Source organism: Melospiza georgiana, chromosome 3, assembly GCF_028018845.1.
Source record: "Melospiza georgiana isolate bMelGeo1 chromosome 3, bMelGeo1.pri, whole genome shotgun sequence".
Lineage (NCBI taxonomy): Eukaryota > Metazoa > Chordata > Aves > Passeriformes > Passerellidae > Melospiza > Melospiza georgiana.
In genome coordinates this window covers 55,195,683-55,210,462 of record NC_080432.1, presented here as the reverse complement: position 1 = coordinate 55,210,462, position 14,780 = coordinate 55,195,683, and the positions used below count along the sequence as shown (strand labels likewise).

The window sequence follows — 14,780 nt, the reverse complement described above, 5'->3', positions numbered from 1 at the left end:
TGAGTTTTGATGTTACACTGTTAACACTACTGTTGAAGTTTAGTTACTTAATTAAATATTCCATCAATTGTGTTTGGATTACTGAATGTTGTTCCTTAAACCATGACTATTAAACTGGCTATTTTCCTGTTTTTACTGTAGGGAAAGTTCGGTGGCAAGACTTTGATCAGGACGCCTACATTGGTGCTACCGTGGTGCGATCGGGCCAGGATCCATACGCACGGAATAAATTCAATCAGGTGGAGAGTGACAAACTGCGAATGGACCGCAGCATTCCTGACACCAGGCATGATCAGTAAGTGCCAAACTGAGCCATCTTGGCTTGGATTTGCCTTTCTGTATTTATTGCTCTTGAGCTGCTCTTTCTGAAGCAGGAGTTTCCAGCTTTAGAAAGGCCAATAGCAGCAAACTCTCTGATCCTTGAACAGTGGGTTAAGGAACAATAAATCTTATTCAAGTTTTTCTGTTTCTGGGACTTGCATCAGCATGTACTATATATCCAAACTGATGCTGCATTTCAGTCTTTCTTTTTTCCTGTTTATCTGGTGGCATTTCTCGGTTTCTATGTTTGTAAGTCTCTCTCACAGTGAGGATGATCAAACAGTGGAGCAGGTTGCCCAGAGAGGGTGTGAAGTCTCTGGGCTTAGGAATATTCAAAGCCCAGTGCAGAGCCTACTGTAGCAGGTACTGCTTCTAGGGAATTTGAGCTCACAGATCTCCAGGGCCACTTTGGATCTCAGTCAGTCTGTGATTCTGTTTGTATGTGATGATTGTCAACTCTAAACCTAAAGGAATCAATTTTGTCACACCGTGGTAAACATAGGTCAGAATTATACTTTCAGGCTGCTTGTGCAGTTTCAGGAAATAGTACAGCTCACAGTAAGGAAGGATATTATTTACTATTGGTTAGAGAAGACCTTCATTTTAAAAAGGATTTAATAACTTGCATGAGTCTTGCTTGAAAAAAATTGCTCATTAGGACTTTGTAACTTGAAAATACAAAACCAGGTTTGGTTTGGTTTTAAAAACTAGGCAAGCCAGTCTCAAAACATATTATTGCCAACCACATGTGGTTAATTTGCCTAGCTAATTCTACAGTTAGGAGGAATGTACATTCACAAATTTGTAAGTAGAAGAAGCAAAAAAAGACCCCAGGAGAGGAAAGAGAACAGGAAGATTCCTGTTTTCTTCCATAAAGCTCTTTAATCAGAAATGGCCTACTGAAGAAAATTTGTGTAGAAACTCAGTTATGTCTGAAATCCCTTGTATGATAGTGTGGGTTTAGGTTTCTTTATGCAAAGTAGTTGCAGATGGGGTAAACCAAGTAGTTTGTTGCTAATTGCATGTCAAAGTAGGAAGAATCTGATGTTTCACCTGTTGTCAAGAAAGCAGTAAAAAGCTCAATGCCTGTGATGCTGTACTGAGGAGTTTAAAATTACTTTTGAGTTTTCTTCATAGCATATACTTTTTTTCCACAAGAAATGTATTCTAATTTTTTAGATCAGGTGTTCTTTTCCAAGAGATCAAACTCAACTCTCAACTTTTTTAGAAGTTTCTGTTATTCAGATATGCTGAATTTGGAACTTTTTAGATATCTAATAACCTTGGAGGGGGAAGGGGGCATGTCTCTAAAGACAAAGGGTGTCTGTTGAGAATAACTTAAGTAAGAGAGACATCCAGAGATAAATTATATTACAATGGTCATTTCTTTTAACTGTTGGTCTTGTTATTGTATGCTGGCTTGCTTAAGTGTTTCCACTAAGCAGAGCTGAAAAAGAACCCAGAGAGAGATGTGTTACTGGGGACAGGCTATATCTGAGCTGGGATTATTACTTAGACTGTGCCATGGAGCAGATTTAAGTGTCTATCAGTCTGTGAACAGTCATCTTTTAAAGAAAAAATGAACCAAACAGTAAAACAAACTGAAGCAATCATTCTTACAAGTTGTTCTTAATGAGTTCCTTGCCACGCTGCGTTTAATTTTCATTCTATTTTGGGAAGACCTTTCACTGCAAAAACTGAAAAAGCTGCATTAAATATTTTTTTGGGAAGTGTGCAGTGGAAAAAACAAAAGCAATAGCCATAGGAAGAAGACTATCTGAGCACAAGACACTTTGAAGCATGTTAGTTTCTAATAAAATTGAAGCCAACTACGTTGAGATTACGATCTCTTGTGGAGCTGTTGCAGTCTTCTTTAAGGAAAGAAACCTGGGTGAGAAAATACTTTGTTTCTTCTTAAGTAACTTGTTATTAATTGTGTTGATGTGTATCAGGATTCTGCATTACATGTGTAGGTGTGAGTGTAACTGTGCATCTTTTTAATACTATATTGTGAAGTCTGTGAAGTCTGTTTTTACATCATGCAAACTTTTACTAGCAGGAAGACAAAAGTTTTCCTCGTGCTTTTTGTGAAGGCATGCCAGCAGTACCACCAGACACTTTTGGTTCACTCATTTTAGCTGCTTGCCTTTGTTTTAAGCAAAAGGAAGAAGAGAGAAACAGGCAGATACAACATAAGAAAGGAAGTGGAGAGAACTCTGAGCAGGAACATGGATTCTCACTCCAGCTGATGCTCACAAACTACCACTTGGGCTGATGCTCACAACTCTAAGAAACCTCTGTGCTTCCTTTCATTTCATGGTAGATTGGGAAATCCAGAAAGGGACAAGTGGGTGTCACAGTTGTAATAGCAAACTCATAGAACTGTCCTTCTGTCAGTGTAAAATAGATTCCCAAGGGGGATAAAGGATTAAATACCCCATGGTTTTTGTGGACCAGTGTTCCCCATGTATGCTTTGGACTAGTGATTTCTGATCACATCTTCTAATTGATGTGATGATTTTTGGGAATTACTGTCAAGTACTATAGCTGCACTGAACTGTTTTCTTTGTCATTTGGCACCTATTAGAAGCTTCTGACCTCACGCTTAAGTTTTATTTTTAAGTAGAGAAGAAATAAACTTTCCTGTGCCTTTAGGACCAGTTGAAATGAATATTCTCCTTGCACTGGTTAAAATGTATATTTCTGCCAAAAAGTGTTTCAAACAAATCAGAGGTTCTGGGAAAAATTGTTAGTTAAATGAACCAGTCCAGATCACTGGGGGAAGGAATGTACTTTTCATGTTTTAACTGGTTTTACTGACCTATGTTAAACATTGAAGGTCTTGATTGAAATTTTCAGTTCAAGTTCTGTCTTAAATAAATGTATTTTTTTACTCTGCATGTAAAATTGAAGTGCTGCAGCTTGAGGAGACAAAGTTTAATCTTTGTGCCAAAAATAATGACATTGTTTCTTTGGTTTGAATTTTAACTGTGGCCCTGTTGACACAGCAGAGTAGGAGGAAGACTGATACTGAGTCAGTTAAAGCAGGGATTTATGAAGAGCTGAAAACAGTGATACTTGGTGAAACATTCCTCCAGTTTTATTTGGATGACTAGAAGTGTTATTTCTCCCTCAGAAATACACAGTAGTGCTCTTCTCTTGAGTTTTCTTAAAATTGAGAGGCTTCATTGCCTTGAGTAATTCTCCCTAATACATGATCTGGCTCAAGTGCTCTCTTCTGCAAAGAGATCAATATAAGTTTAATGTGACTTTTTAATTATTCTAATGCGAGTGCTTTGTGTGATAACTGTGTACACAGTAGCTCTGTCCTCTGTGGGTTATTTGAAAGCTAGCAGGATAAAGAATATCTTCTTTGGCACCACAGACTTCGAGTATAATAATTACACATCTTTTAGCTGTCTAGATGAATTGCCAGAAGCTCACGCTAGAGGAGCTGCTCTTTATTTTTCAGGAGCACAGGCATTTGAGATTTATTTGTTCCATGCAGGGCTCTAGTGACAAAGCCATCGTGTACACCCACCACAAAGCCAGAGACACCCCCGCTAATCTGACACAGCAGTTGCAGGCTTGGCATAGACTCTGCTTTTGTGCAGAGCCAAGTGAGGTCACTGCAGCATGAGAATGTTTTGTTTCATGCAGGCACTAGTGTGTGACTCTGTGCTTGAGTTGTATCGAAAGTACCACAGGTTGTTGGGTTTTTGTGGAGTGGGGCAGGGGAAGAAGCACATTACTGCTTGCTCTCTGATCCCAAGAAGGTGGAAGTTGTATTGTTTATGGTGCATGTTGCAGATGTTTAATTGGGTGTGGAGTGGGCTTTTATACAGGCAGAAGCCTAGTTTTAGAAGTGTGGGTGGCAAACTTCTCTTAAAAACTGGTCTGATTAATACTGCACAGAGTACAGGAATTGAATTGCTGAAATAAGTACTGAAATCGCTGAATTTGCTACAGGTGTATGCTAGTTGGGTTTATTCTTTCTGAAGACAGCTAGGCCTGTTAAAATTCTACCTTTAATTAAAGGACATGGAAGAAATACATCACTGATGTGTGTCACTGCACAAATGGCAATCAGTATTGTGACTTGGCACATTGTAATGCTTTTGGCATCAACTCAATATACATTGTTTTCTACAACTGTTAGTTTCTAATACAATGAGCATAATATCTTTTTAGGCTTATTTTATTTGATTAAATAGCTTAACTGTATGTAGTCCTGAAGGAAGCATTTTGGGATTTGCTTATTTTTGCTTATTATATTAATTTCAGGTTTCTAGAGGTGATGAAAAATGAGTTGACATAGATAGAGTATTTATTATCTTTATGGTTTGGAAGGATATAGTTCTGTGTTTAGTTGGCTCAACATTGTCACAGCTACCTCTGTTCTTCACATTCTGCATATTCATGATCCTTACAAATTCTCATTAGAATAGAAAACTAGTTTTATCTGTGAGTATGGCCAGGATGTTACAGGAGCTTTAAAAATAAAGGGAGAAGTGGGCACATGCCATTATAAACAAGAAACATGTGGTGAACCATGCGTTTTCGTTGAAAATATGCTTATTGCCTTGGATGTATTGCATGCTTTTAGTGTAAAAGAAGAGCTCTGGTTTCACACTCAGCTGCACAAAAGACATTTGACATAGTGCAATGATGACGGTCTGGTGACTTGTCTGAACCTGCCCATATCTGCCACTGACTTTTTAGCCTTTTGTGGACTAAAACAGCTGCCAAAAGCATCAAAAGGCAGGCTGATTATAATCTCACTTGAAAACAAGCTATTTCATTCTTCTTAGGCAGTGTGTCTGTGAGTTTAATCAATAAATTTGCTTTGCAATGAAGGCAGTCTCCCAAGCCTGGGATGTCAAAGTTAGGTTGAACTGACAGGGTTTTATTTCTTTCAGGTGCCAGCGGAAACAGTGGCGGATAGACTTGCCAGCCACTAGTGTGGTGATCACCTTTCATAACGAGGCAAGGTCTGCTTTGCTTCGAACTGTTGTCAGGTATGCACAAGAGACTCATTTTTCTTTCAGACCATTCATTACTGTCAGCTTGTGATAAGAATGGGAAGTAACAACCCATTATTGAACTATATACTGAACTATTTGCAGAGGAAAAGGTAAGTTTTAATTTCATTGACATCTTCAGTTCTTACATCCTGAAGTAGTGATGTTAAAGAAATTGCTCGCCTTAACTAAAATGCATGAAAGTATGGGACTGATTATCAGATGATGTTTGGAGGCTGGCCGTTTCAAGAACAAGTCAGGGTAGATGGATTCCCAGGTGATATTGACTCAAAGATATTTGCAAAAGTTCCAGCTCCTTGTTGGACATTGTCTAATGCACTGATTTCTGGGGGCTGGAATAGTGAGGGTGGGGGAGTTAGGGAGGCAGGGAAGAAGGAAGACACAAAATTAAACATGTGCCTCTTTTCATGCTTTTTGCAAGAACAGGCCAACAGCTGTTGTTGAAAGTAACATCCTGGGCTAGGTTCTACTGCAACTTAACTGAGTAGCTGCTTTTCTGACATTATTTTGGAAATTTAACACTGCTGGAATGATTTTTTGTTTTGGTCTGTTTCAGTGTCCTTAAAAAAAGTCCATCACATCTTATTAAGGAAATCATACTGGTGGATGACTACAGTAATGATCGTAAGTACTTTTATAGGACCCTACCTTACTGTGCTTATTCTGGTAAGATTTCTTGATGCTGATAGGTCAGTCAGTTGAGAATAGGCAGAGGAATGTGATTAGGAATTGGCAGAGGATTAGGAATTGGCAGAGACTTAGTCAAAACCAAGTCTTAACTCTTCCATATCTGTCATTGTGGAAATGTGAAGTCTCTATAAATATTTCCAGTATATCTTGTCTTTCAGCTAACAGGAAATAATAAGAGTGTATTTTTAAAAAGAGCTTTTTCATAGTGTGTTATCTTAAATAAAAATAAAACCCATGGTGTTTGCAACAAATATTTTTGTTGTGCTGTTTTAAAAGAATGCCTGTCTCCATCAGTCTCTCAGAAAAAATCTTACTGAACCTAAAATAAGTCCATGTCTTGTAGGTACTAGTGTATCATGACAGAAGTTGAAACAATTGAAATGGACCTCAGAGTCATATTTCTTAGAAGAAGCTAATATATATTTGCATTAATACTTTTACTAATACTAGCTTAGGTCAGGTTTGTCTTAATGTTGGTTAGAAAGTGAGCTTTCTTATAGGCAAACAAAGCAGTTTATTTAATTTTGTGGAAGTTTTTTCTCTGTATGTAATGTAGAAACTGTCTAATGAAAGCAAAGAGAAAATAATTAAAATTATTTCAAGACTGTAAAATTAAGCTAGCTTTAAGTTAAATGGTGAAGGTAGTAATTTCTTAGCCTGGTAATTTTTCTTTATTTCTTGTGAGATGAGTAGCTATTTATGAGCACAAACATTTTCACCTACAAAACTTTTGTTTTCTTTAAAGATGGCATCTCTTCTGGTATACAAATGTTGGATGCAAAACTATTTTTGCATGTTGGATGCAAAACTGGTTCTCATCACCTGACTTTTTTTCCTTTTTTTTTTTTAATTCATAAACCTATTATTGTTTTTTTTTTTTTAAGCTGATGATGGGGCTCTCTTGGGAAAAATTGAAAAAGTACGGGTTCTTCGGAATGATCGGCGAGAAGGTAGGCTTAATTTTAAGGAAGTAAGATACAAATTCCACTGTGCTGCCTTATCTGTTAGTTTTCATCAAGTCTTTTAAAGGAACATTCTGCTTTACTTATTGGAAGAGAGATCTTCACTTTATAAATCTACTAGTGCAAGGAATAAAAAAGATATTCAGGTAAAAACAGTAATTGTGATTGTTTCCATATTGTTCTGTGCACAATTGCCCATTGTTGGCTTTCACAGAGTGAGCTTCCTTCAGAAATTGCATTTAATCTTCAACCTTTCCTTTCTCTTCCTGCCCTGAATCCTTAGTTGAGCTGCTTCCATAGTACACAAGGTCTCACTGTAAAATGTATCTGTGTTTGAAATGACGCAGCTTAAAAATAGCTGTCTTTTTTTGCTGGTTCCCTTATTAGATATCATTTTATGCATTTAGTTGATGGACAGCCAGACAAACAATTTGCTTTGACTAGAGGGTTTGAGGAGCCAGGAGGGCTGGGACCAAGTATGCTGGTTTTTCTGAAGCCAGTTTGCCCTGTAACAAATTTGTCTTACATTTGTGTTTTCTTCTACATTGCTTTTTAAGTTGTGGTGTCACAGCACTGAGCCCTTCTGTCAGTAGTTCACTGACAGTGGAGTTTAAAGTATTAGATGCAGGCAACTGTTATCTACAGCTGTTTGAAATAATAACTGAGATTTGACAGTTGAAATAGCTGACTGAATTAGCACATATGTGCTTGCTAATTTTTATAAGCTGCATCTTCTAGACTGCTGGCCTGGCCTGGGGAAGAGCTGGAATCATTAGATTGTCAGGAACTGGAAACTGCATACACAAAACATGTGTTGTCCCATATTTAAAGTTAGTGCTATAACTGATGGGTTCTTAGTGTTTAAATATTCTGTTTGGAATATACTTGTGAATGAAGGCTTATTAGGAAAGCAAGTCTTTTATGACTTGCCATGGTTGCCAGGTTCTGAGTAAGTTAATGTCATTTTTCAGTGTATCGCTTGAAGATGGAGGTAGCAGTAAAGAAAAAACAGAATGAAGAAACACATTTTTGATGTTTGTTTCTTTTAGTAATTTTAAATATTAATTTGCAATGCATATGCAAATACATGCTTAGGAATGTGCATCCCTATATCTGAAAATTAAATGTAATTTGACAAATCTATTAGGTCAGAAGAGCACAAATGTTTGCAGATAGAAGACAGAGTATTTGTTTGTATCTTTGTGAGATTAAATATTACACATACAAATTAAAATTTAAGAGAATTGCTGAAATTAGGCCCTGTGTAGGGTGATAAGAGTAGCTCAGCAGTATGAACAATAGAGGAAAGCAGTGTGTTTTAAAGCAAAAGTTGAGGTGAAGAGATGGTGTCAGTGAAGGGGGTGACATTAACTGCCTTTCTTTCAGAAATTAATATTAGTGGCTATTAGTGTCATTTCTAGTACCAGAGTTTGTTATGGGAACAGATGTGTTTGAGGGTGTGGTAGTCTTCAGAATAAATGTTCAGTGGAACCTTTTCAGCTCTATTCATTATAAGCCTGAATGTGATTGTGGAGGACTCAATGACCAAAGTGCTCATGTCCATTTTTTTAAACTATGAAATTAAAAACACTGTTGTGTGTTTTCTAAAGAACTAAAGATGGCTCTTCAACAATATTATTTAAAATTAATAAGCTCTGGGGGGTGGAATTTGAGAAGTTTGAGAAAATATAGTGATAGTGCTTGAGGAATAGTTTGATGTGGAAAAACTGAACAAAACAGATTCAAAGACTGAAATTAAGGCACCAGCATTAAGTCTGTGAGGTACAGTTAGGTGTCACTGTGCCACAGATAAAATGTGAAACGTTGGAGAGCCATGGCACAGCATGTATCTGGAACTGTGCTCACACTTGAAATAAGAGATAGGAAAATGATCTTGATGGAGCTGATATTGAATGTTGGTCAGAGCAAACAAGCTTTTCCTCATAAGCATCTTGTGTTCTCTTGGCATGGTCATGTTTTGTGTGTTTGTTTTGTAAAGGGAGGAGCAAGTAACAGGCTTGATTCTTTTACAGTATTTCAGCTAGGGAGGGGGGGAAATGCCCAAACAAACCATGACAGATTTAGTGGGAAACAATCAAGAAAGAAAAAGGAAAAAAAAAATTAAAAAAGAAAATAAAACCAAAACAAATCAGACTTGGCTTTGGTCTCACATAACAAAAAGGAATCAATGAATTTTTGAATAGCAGTAGAAAAAAGTAGGGAGGAAATTTGCAAAGAAATGGGAGGAAGCTTGCTATGTGTGTATATATAGCAAGGGACTTTAAGGATTGGTGAGGTCATCCAGTGAACAAATAGTAAAGAAAAGGAGCAGAGTAAATCAGTGAGGATATCTATGTAATCGAGACATAGAGAAGAACCTTTGGGTTTTGCCAGAAGTTTCTGCCTAAAGATATCTATTCAGAACAGACAAACCCCAAACAAACTGCAAAACAAGAGAATGGCTGTAGGCACAGCCATTCTTTCCATGTAGAGGAAAGACAAATGGGTTGGATAGGGTTCTCCAATGGGAATTAATGAAGCATGGTTATTTCTTGAAGAAATTCATAGAAGACTGTACAGACTCTGGTAAGTACTAAGATGGGGAGTGGCAAAAAGGTGGGGAGGGTAAGTTAATTATGGTGCTTTCCTTAGTAGTACTTGAAGAGGCATACTTGTTTTCAGGTCCAATCTTAAGATTTATTGATGTAAATACCACTTAGAGTAATACAGATCCATCTGTATTCATGTATCACTTGTTTTGAAAAGGTACTTTTCTTCTTCTGAAATCAGATGGAAACCTGTGGAGTGCAGTAAGCTGGACACTTGCAGGCTGTTTGGTGTGAAGTCATTTCACTGAATTCTTAATGTGCATCTGGTTTTGATAATGGAGCTTGTGTATTTGCCCTGTCTGAGTAATTTAACTAATTACTAACTTAGAATGCAATAGTTTCTCACTACAGTTGATTGTTTTCCCCAGGAAGTACTTAAAATTTTCTGTCTTTACTTCTCAGGCCTGATGCGCTCCCGTGTCAGAGGGGCAGATGCAGCACAAGCCAAAGTGTTGACCTTCCTGGATAGTCACTGTGAGTGCAATGAACACTGGCTGGAACCACTTTTGGAAAGAGTAGCTGAGGTTAGTAAAGAGTTGTAAAGTAATTTCCTGAAGAAGCAGCTTTTAAATTTTAAAGCCATCTGGTTTATACTAGATTAATTTTATTCATTTTCCTAAGGAAGCTTTTTCCCTGATTTAAGATGATGGAGATGATTGGAGTGTTCTGTGATTAAAACATATTTTTGTTCATTTAATCTGTGAACACAGGAACATAAAATCTGAATATTTATTACTATCTTTGCAAGTAATTCAAATATATGCTTCCTTGGTTCTTTAGGGACTGCCTCAGTAAGCTGAAAATCTTTAGAGCAAAGTGTGATTCTCTTCTACCAGTATCATCTTGATGTGATTCAGTTTACCTGAATCTTTATGCCTCATTAAAATTCAGTGTGATAACAGGAGAGAGGATGACTTGTCAAACCAAAATTCCTGTGGAAACTAGCAGGAACTAGAGGCTCTCAGCATCTATGGAAATGATGCTAAGTCTGTGTCCTGGAAAAGCAATTGAGAGGATTGAGAGAGAAACTATACTGTTTTCTCCAGGGGTTGGTTATACTTGTTAACTTGCTCTGGAAGAACTCAGTTGAAGTGGAAGTTGAATGAAGTGTAATTCCAAAAAAGCACTAAGAAACACTCAAGACAACTGGGTTTTTATTCTTTCTTAATTGCATTCCCTTTCTGGAAAGCTAGTCTTCCAGGAAAGGTTTGGTTCTAAAATGCTTCTGATCAAAATGGCTTTGTTAAGCTACTCTGTTTGAATGCCCAGTTCTTTACTTATCCACCTTATGCTTTCCTTTGCATTCCCCAAAAACAGAAAGTGGGAGAGAGAAGGAAGTGAACCCTGTATACTCAGTATGCCAATGAAGAAGCTGTCAACTGATTACTGATTTTCTTTATTCTGGTTGGTTCTGTAATGCTTTTAGAATCATAAAATCATATAGGTTGGAAATTACATTTTAGATCATTGAGTCTGGCTGTTACCCAAGCACCTGCCAAGCCCATTATTAAACCATGTCCCTGAAGTGCCACATCTACACATCTCTTAAATAAATACCTCCAGGGATGGTGACCCCTCCACTTCCCTGGGCAGTCTGTTCTAATGCTTGACCACTCTTTCAGTGAAGAAATTTTTCCTAATACACAATCCAAATCTCTGTGATGTAAGAGACAATTTCCTGTTTCCTGTGCTTGTTACTTCTAAGAAGAGACTGATCCCCACCTTACTACAAACTTCTGTGAGGTAGTTGTACAGAGTCATAAACTCTCCCCTGAGACTCCTTTCTCCAGGCTAAACACCCTCAGCTCCTCCTCAGAAGGCTTGTGTTCCTTCATAGCTCCCCATTACTCTTCTCTGGACACACTCCAGCACCTCAATATCTTGGAGTGAGGAGCCCAGAAAAGGACACTGGATTGGGGTGGTCCCATTGGTGCTGAATACAAAGGGATGATCACTGCCCTGCTCCCGCTGGCCACACAGTTGCTGATCCAGGCCAGGATGCCATTGACCTTCTTGGCCACCTGGGCACAGCTGGGTCATGTTCAACTGCTGTCAATCAGCATCCCCAATCCTGTAGTATTGCATGAAATTGTGACCTGAGTGCAGAACCTGGCACTTTGCCTTGTTGAACCTCATAAAATTGGCAATAGCCTGTTATGTTTGCCAGGTGTTCCAGAAGTACTGCAGGTTGCCCAAGACACATCAGCAGTTAGTCCTGTTTTGGAGTAGAAATAACTAATCAGCTCAAACCTGGACACTATTAAAGTACCTAGAGCCTAAAAAGCCCTTGAGCATGGCTACCATAGCACTTCCTCCTGGTTTTTTTTTACCTATCTAAAGTGTTGCAGCTTCAGAGAGTTTGGGGGAATTTCTCTCTAATTATTAACTAGGAAAATAAACTTGAAGGCATAAAATATATCTCTAAAAGAAGTGGAGAATGCTTGCAGCTAAAGCACTGATGAATTCTAGGACATGGGAACTGTTTTCAGGCCTTTTGTGTAAACTACTTGAAGCATCTATTTATTCAAGAATAAGAAAAGTGGTTGTTTTGGTCAGCAAAACCCTGCATTTGGTAAGACAGTTATTGGTAATTTTCCCATTTCTCTTCTGTATGACTTTTTGCAGGTCATACTCATTTATCTTTCTGAAACTGATATGGAATTTGAAAAAGTGTTACCTTTTCATTGTAACAGAATGTAAAACCTCTTACTAAATTGCTGGCAATTTTGTGAAGATCCAGCATTGAATGGGGTGTATTAGGTTGGAGAAGCTGGTGCATATTTTGCTTCTTGCAGCAGCTACATTTTAGTGGCATGTGAATTATTAGATCCTTCAAAACTCGCTGCTTCCAACTGTCACCATAGTATACACTAATTGTGTACCACTGAATAGTTTTCAGCTGTATGAATATATTTTTCTTAGTCTTAAAAGACTGATGTACTGTTAAATAAATAATGGGTATAGAATTCCATTTAACTGTCATCTGCAAAGATTCCCAGCCAACAGCTATGGGGATTGAAAAAGCAGCTTTTAAATTTTCTGGTTGTTCAAATAATTAAGGCCGGGTTAGTGTTTATATATTGTATAAGATAGCTCTTTGTTATTTTAAATGGATTAATTCAGCTCACAGGGCAGACAGTATGTTAGCTGATGTTAATTGGCACCCTTTTTTGATAATCTCAGTGACAAGAAGCTGAATAGACATGAACTCTTTTCTGCTCACTGGTAACTTTTTTCAGGTCAGGGCTGCTGTTCATGAATACTGTGTTTTCTGATAGGCAGCTGCTTCTATTTTATATCTGGTGGAAAGTGTGTTTTGTTCTTCTTTTTCTTTTTGTTCCAGAATTGCCCACTTGGCATTTATTTCTGTTGGAGTGTTAGGAGAGTAACAGTGTGTGTTACAATATAAGAATTTACAGCTTCCAAGAAACAGTCTGAATCAAGTCAGTTCTGCAGAACTCTATCTGCTGTGCTATAACCACTTTAGAAAGCTCTGCCTCTTGACACCTGAGATATCAAACTTTCCTCCTGAATTGAAACATGATCCATCCCAGTTTTCTTCTATAAGATGGGTTCCTTTTTAGAATATCTTCTGTTTTTCAAGAGCCATGTTTGCTTAGCATTTCTGGAGGGGGTCTGATTCTGCTAGGGGCTTTTCTACGGCAATTTGAGCACAAGCTCAGTGCAGAAGCAGCATACACACAAGGTGACCGCTTCAGAGTTCAGAATGTGTACAGATATTCGTGTAACCAGGAGCTGGTGTACCTTTTCCTCCTTCCTGGAGAGTGGTTTTCTGCATGATTCTTAAGGCTACCTTTTATGCCCTCTAGATTTTTTGTGTGTGTGATTAAATGAGGAGACAGTGGAGGTTAACCCTTTGATTCCTCAAAAATGTCACCATAGTAATAAGTACACAGTTCTGAAAACATCTATAACTACTAGCAGTTTCATGGGCACTCATCTACTTGGCTTTTTCCTTTTCAAATTTCTAAACACTTTGACATTCTGTTCTTAGAATTCAGCAATTGTGTGAGAAAATTAAATGGGAAGATTCTGGTGCAGAACTGAACTAATCTGTTTTCATAGCATAGCAGTGAATCCTCTGTCACATTTAGGAAGGTATTTTTAAACAGAGATGATCTTAAAAGGAGAAAATGACTAAAATTAAGAAGTGTGATGTGGTTTGCTTTTTCATGTCTGTCTCAGATTTTTTGACTTTGAGTGAGACCACTTTTAACTGATGCTAAAATGAAAATATTTATATTTTCTCTTAAGAGTGTTGTGAAGTTTAATCTTTGAAGTGTCTAGACTTTTAGAAGGGGGAAGCAATGAATGCAGAATCTCGAGGATAATTTCTCATGGTTTATAAGAACAATATATAAAGCCTAATTCTCTAGAATATTCATAACTTCCTTATAAATTGTCAAGATGATGTGGTTTGCTACAAATTTTCAGGTGCTAGGGACTTGCAGTGTTTGCAGGCTATTTCTTTTCATTATGTTCACCAAGGAGTACATGGCTTTCCAGTTGCACCTTCCATTAGAGGGCAAAAGATTTTCTACATTAAATTATCCTAAAGCAAGGTACTTATTTATGCATGGTGTGATTAAGGGAACCAGCTGCTTTTTAGTCTTTTAAATGAGTGAACTCTGTAATTTGGAAACCCACAAGTTCTCTTTTAGCAGTGTCTGCATTAACAACTTTCTAATGCTCTGCAAAGCATCACCTTAAGAATGTACAGAGCTTTTTTCTGCTTTGCTACTGAGCAAATCCTGTAATTTCAAGTCACAGAAGGGCAGCACATTCCCAAGCCAACAATGTGAGGGTTATAGATCAAGACTGAATGCACATGGCCTGGGTATTTGGCTGTCAGAGAAACAACTGGGAGTTGTTTAAATATGTTAGGTGTAGCAAGTGGTGTTAGTGTGGTGTTGCACTGATATTGACAGAAATAATCAGACCAGCAGTAAAAGCTCGGGTGTATAAAGACAACATGCTACCTGCTTATGCAGCTTGGTGGAGATAAGCTGAAGCCTAATTGAAGCTCTGCCTAATGTGGCACCTGATAACTTGGGCAGCTTTTACCACCAGGTTCAACCTGATCAAGTAGAACTATTTGAAAAACAAATCTTCTTCAAAAATACTTTGAGAGGGGC

General features: G+C 37.8%; 1 protein-coding gene across 1 annotated transcript in view; it reads left to right on the top strand.

The window, feature by feature from the left end:
• GALNT2 (polypeptide N-acetylgalactosaminyltransferase 2) overlaps positions 1-14,780 on the top strand; it is an 86,537-nt gene that overhangs the window by 50,576 nt on the left and 21,181 nt on the right. Inside the window, exons 3-7 of the mRNA XM_058020146.1 lie at positions 142-295; positions 5,241-5,339; positions 5,920-5,987; positions 6,938-7,003; positions 10,027-10,148. Of these exons, the coding sequence (XP_057876129.1) occupies positions 142-295; positions 5,241-5,339; positions 5,920-5,987; positions 6,938-7,003; positions 10,027-10,148 (509 nt within the window). The remainder of the gene's footprint in view (positions 1-141; positions 296-5,240; positions 5,340-5,919; positions 5,988-6,937; positions 7,004-10,026; positions 10,149-14,780) is intronic.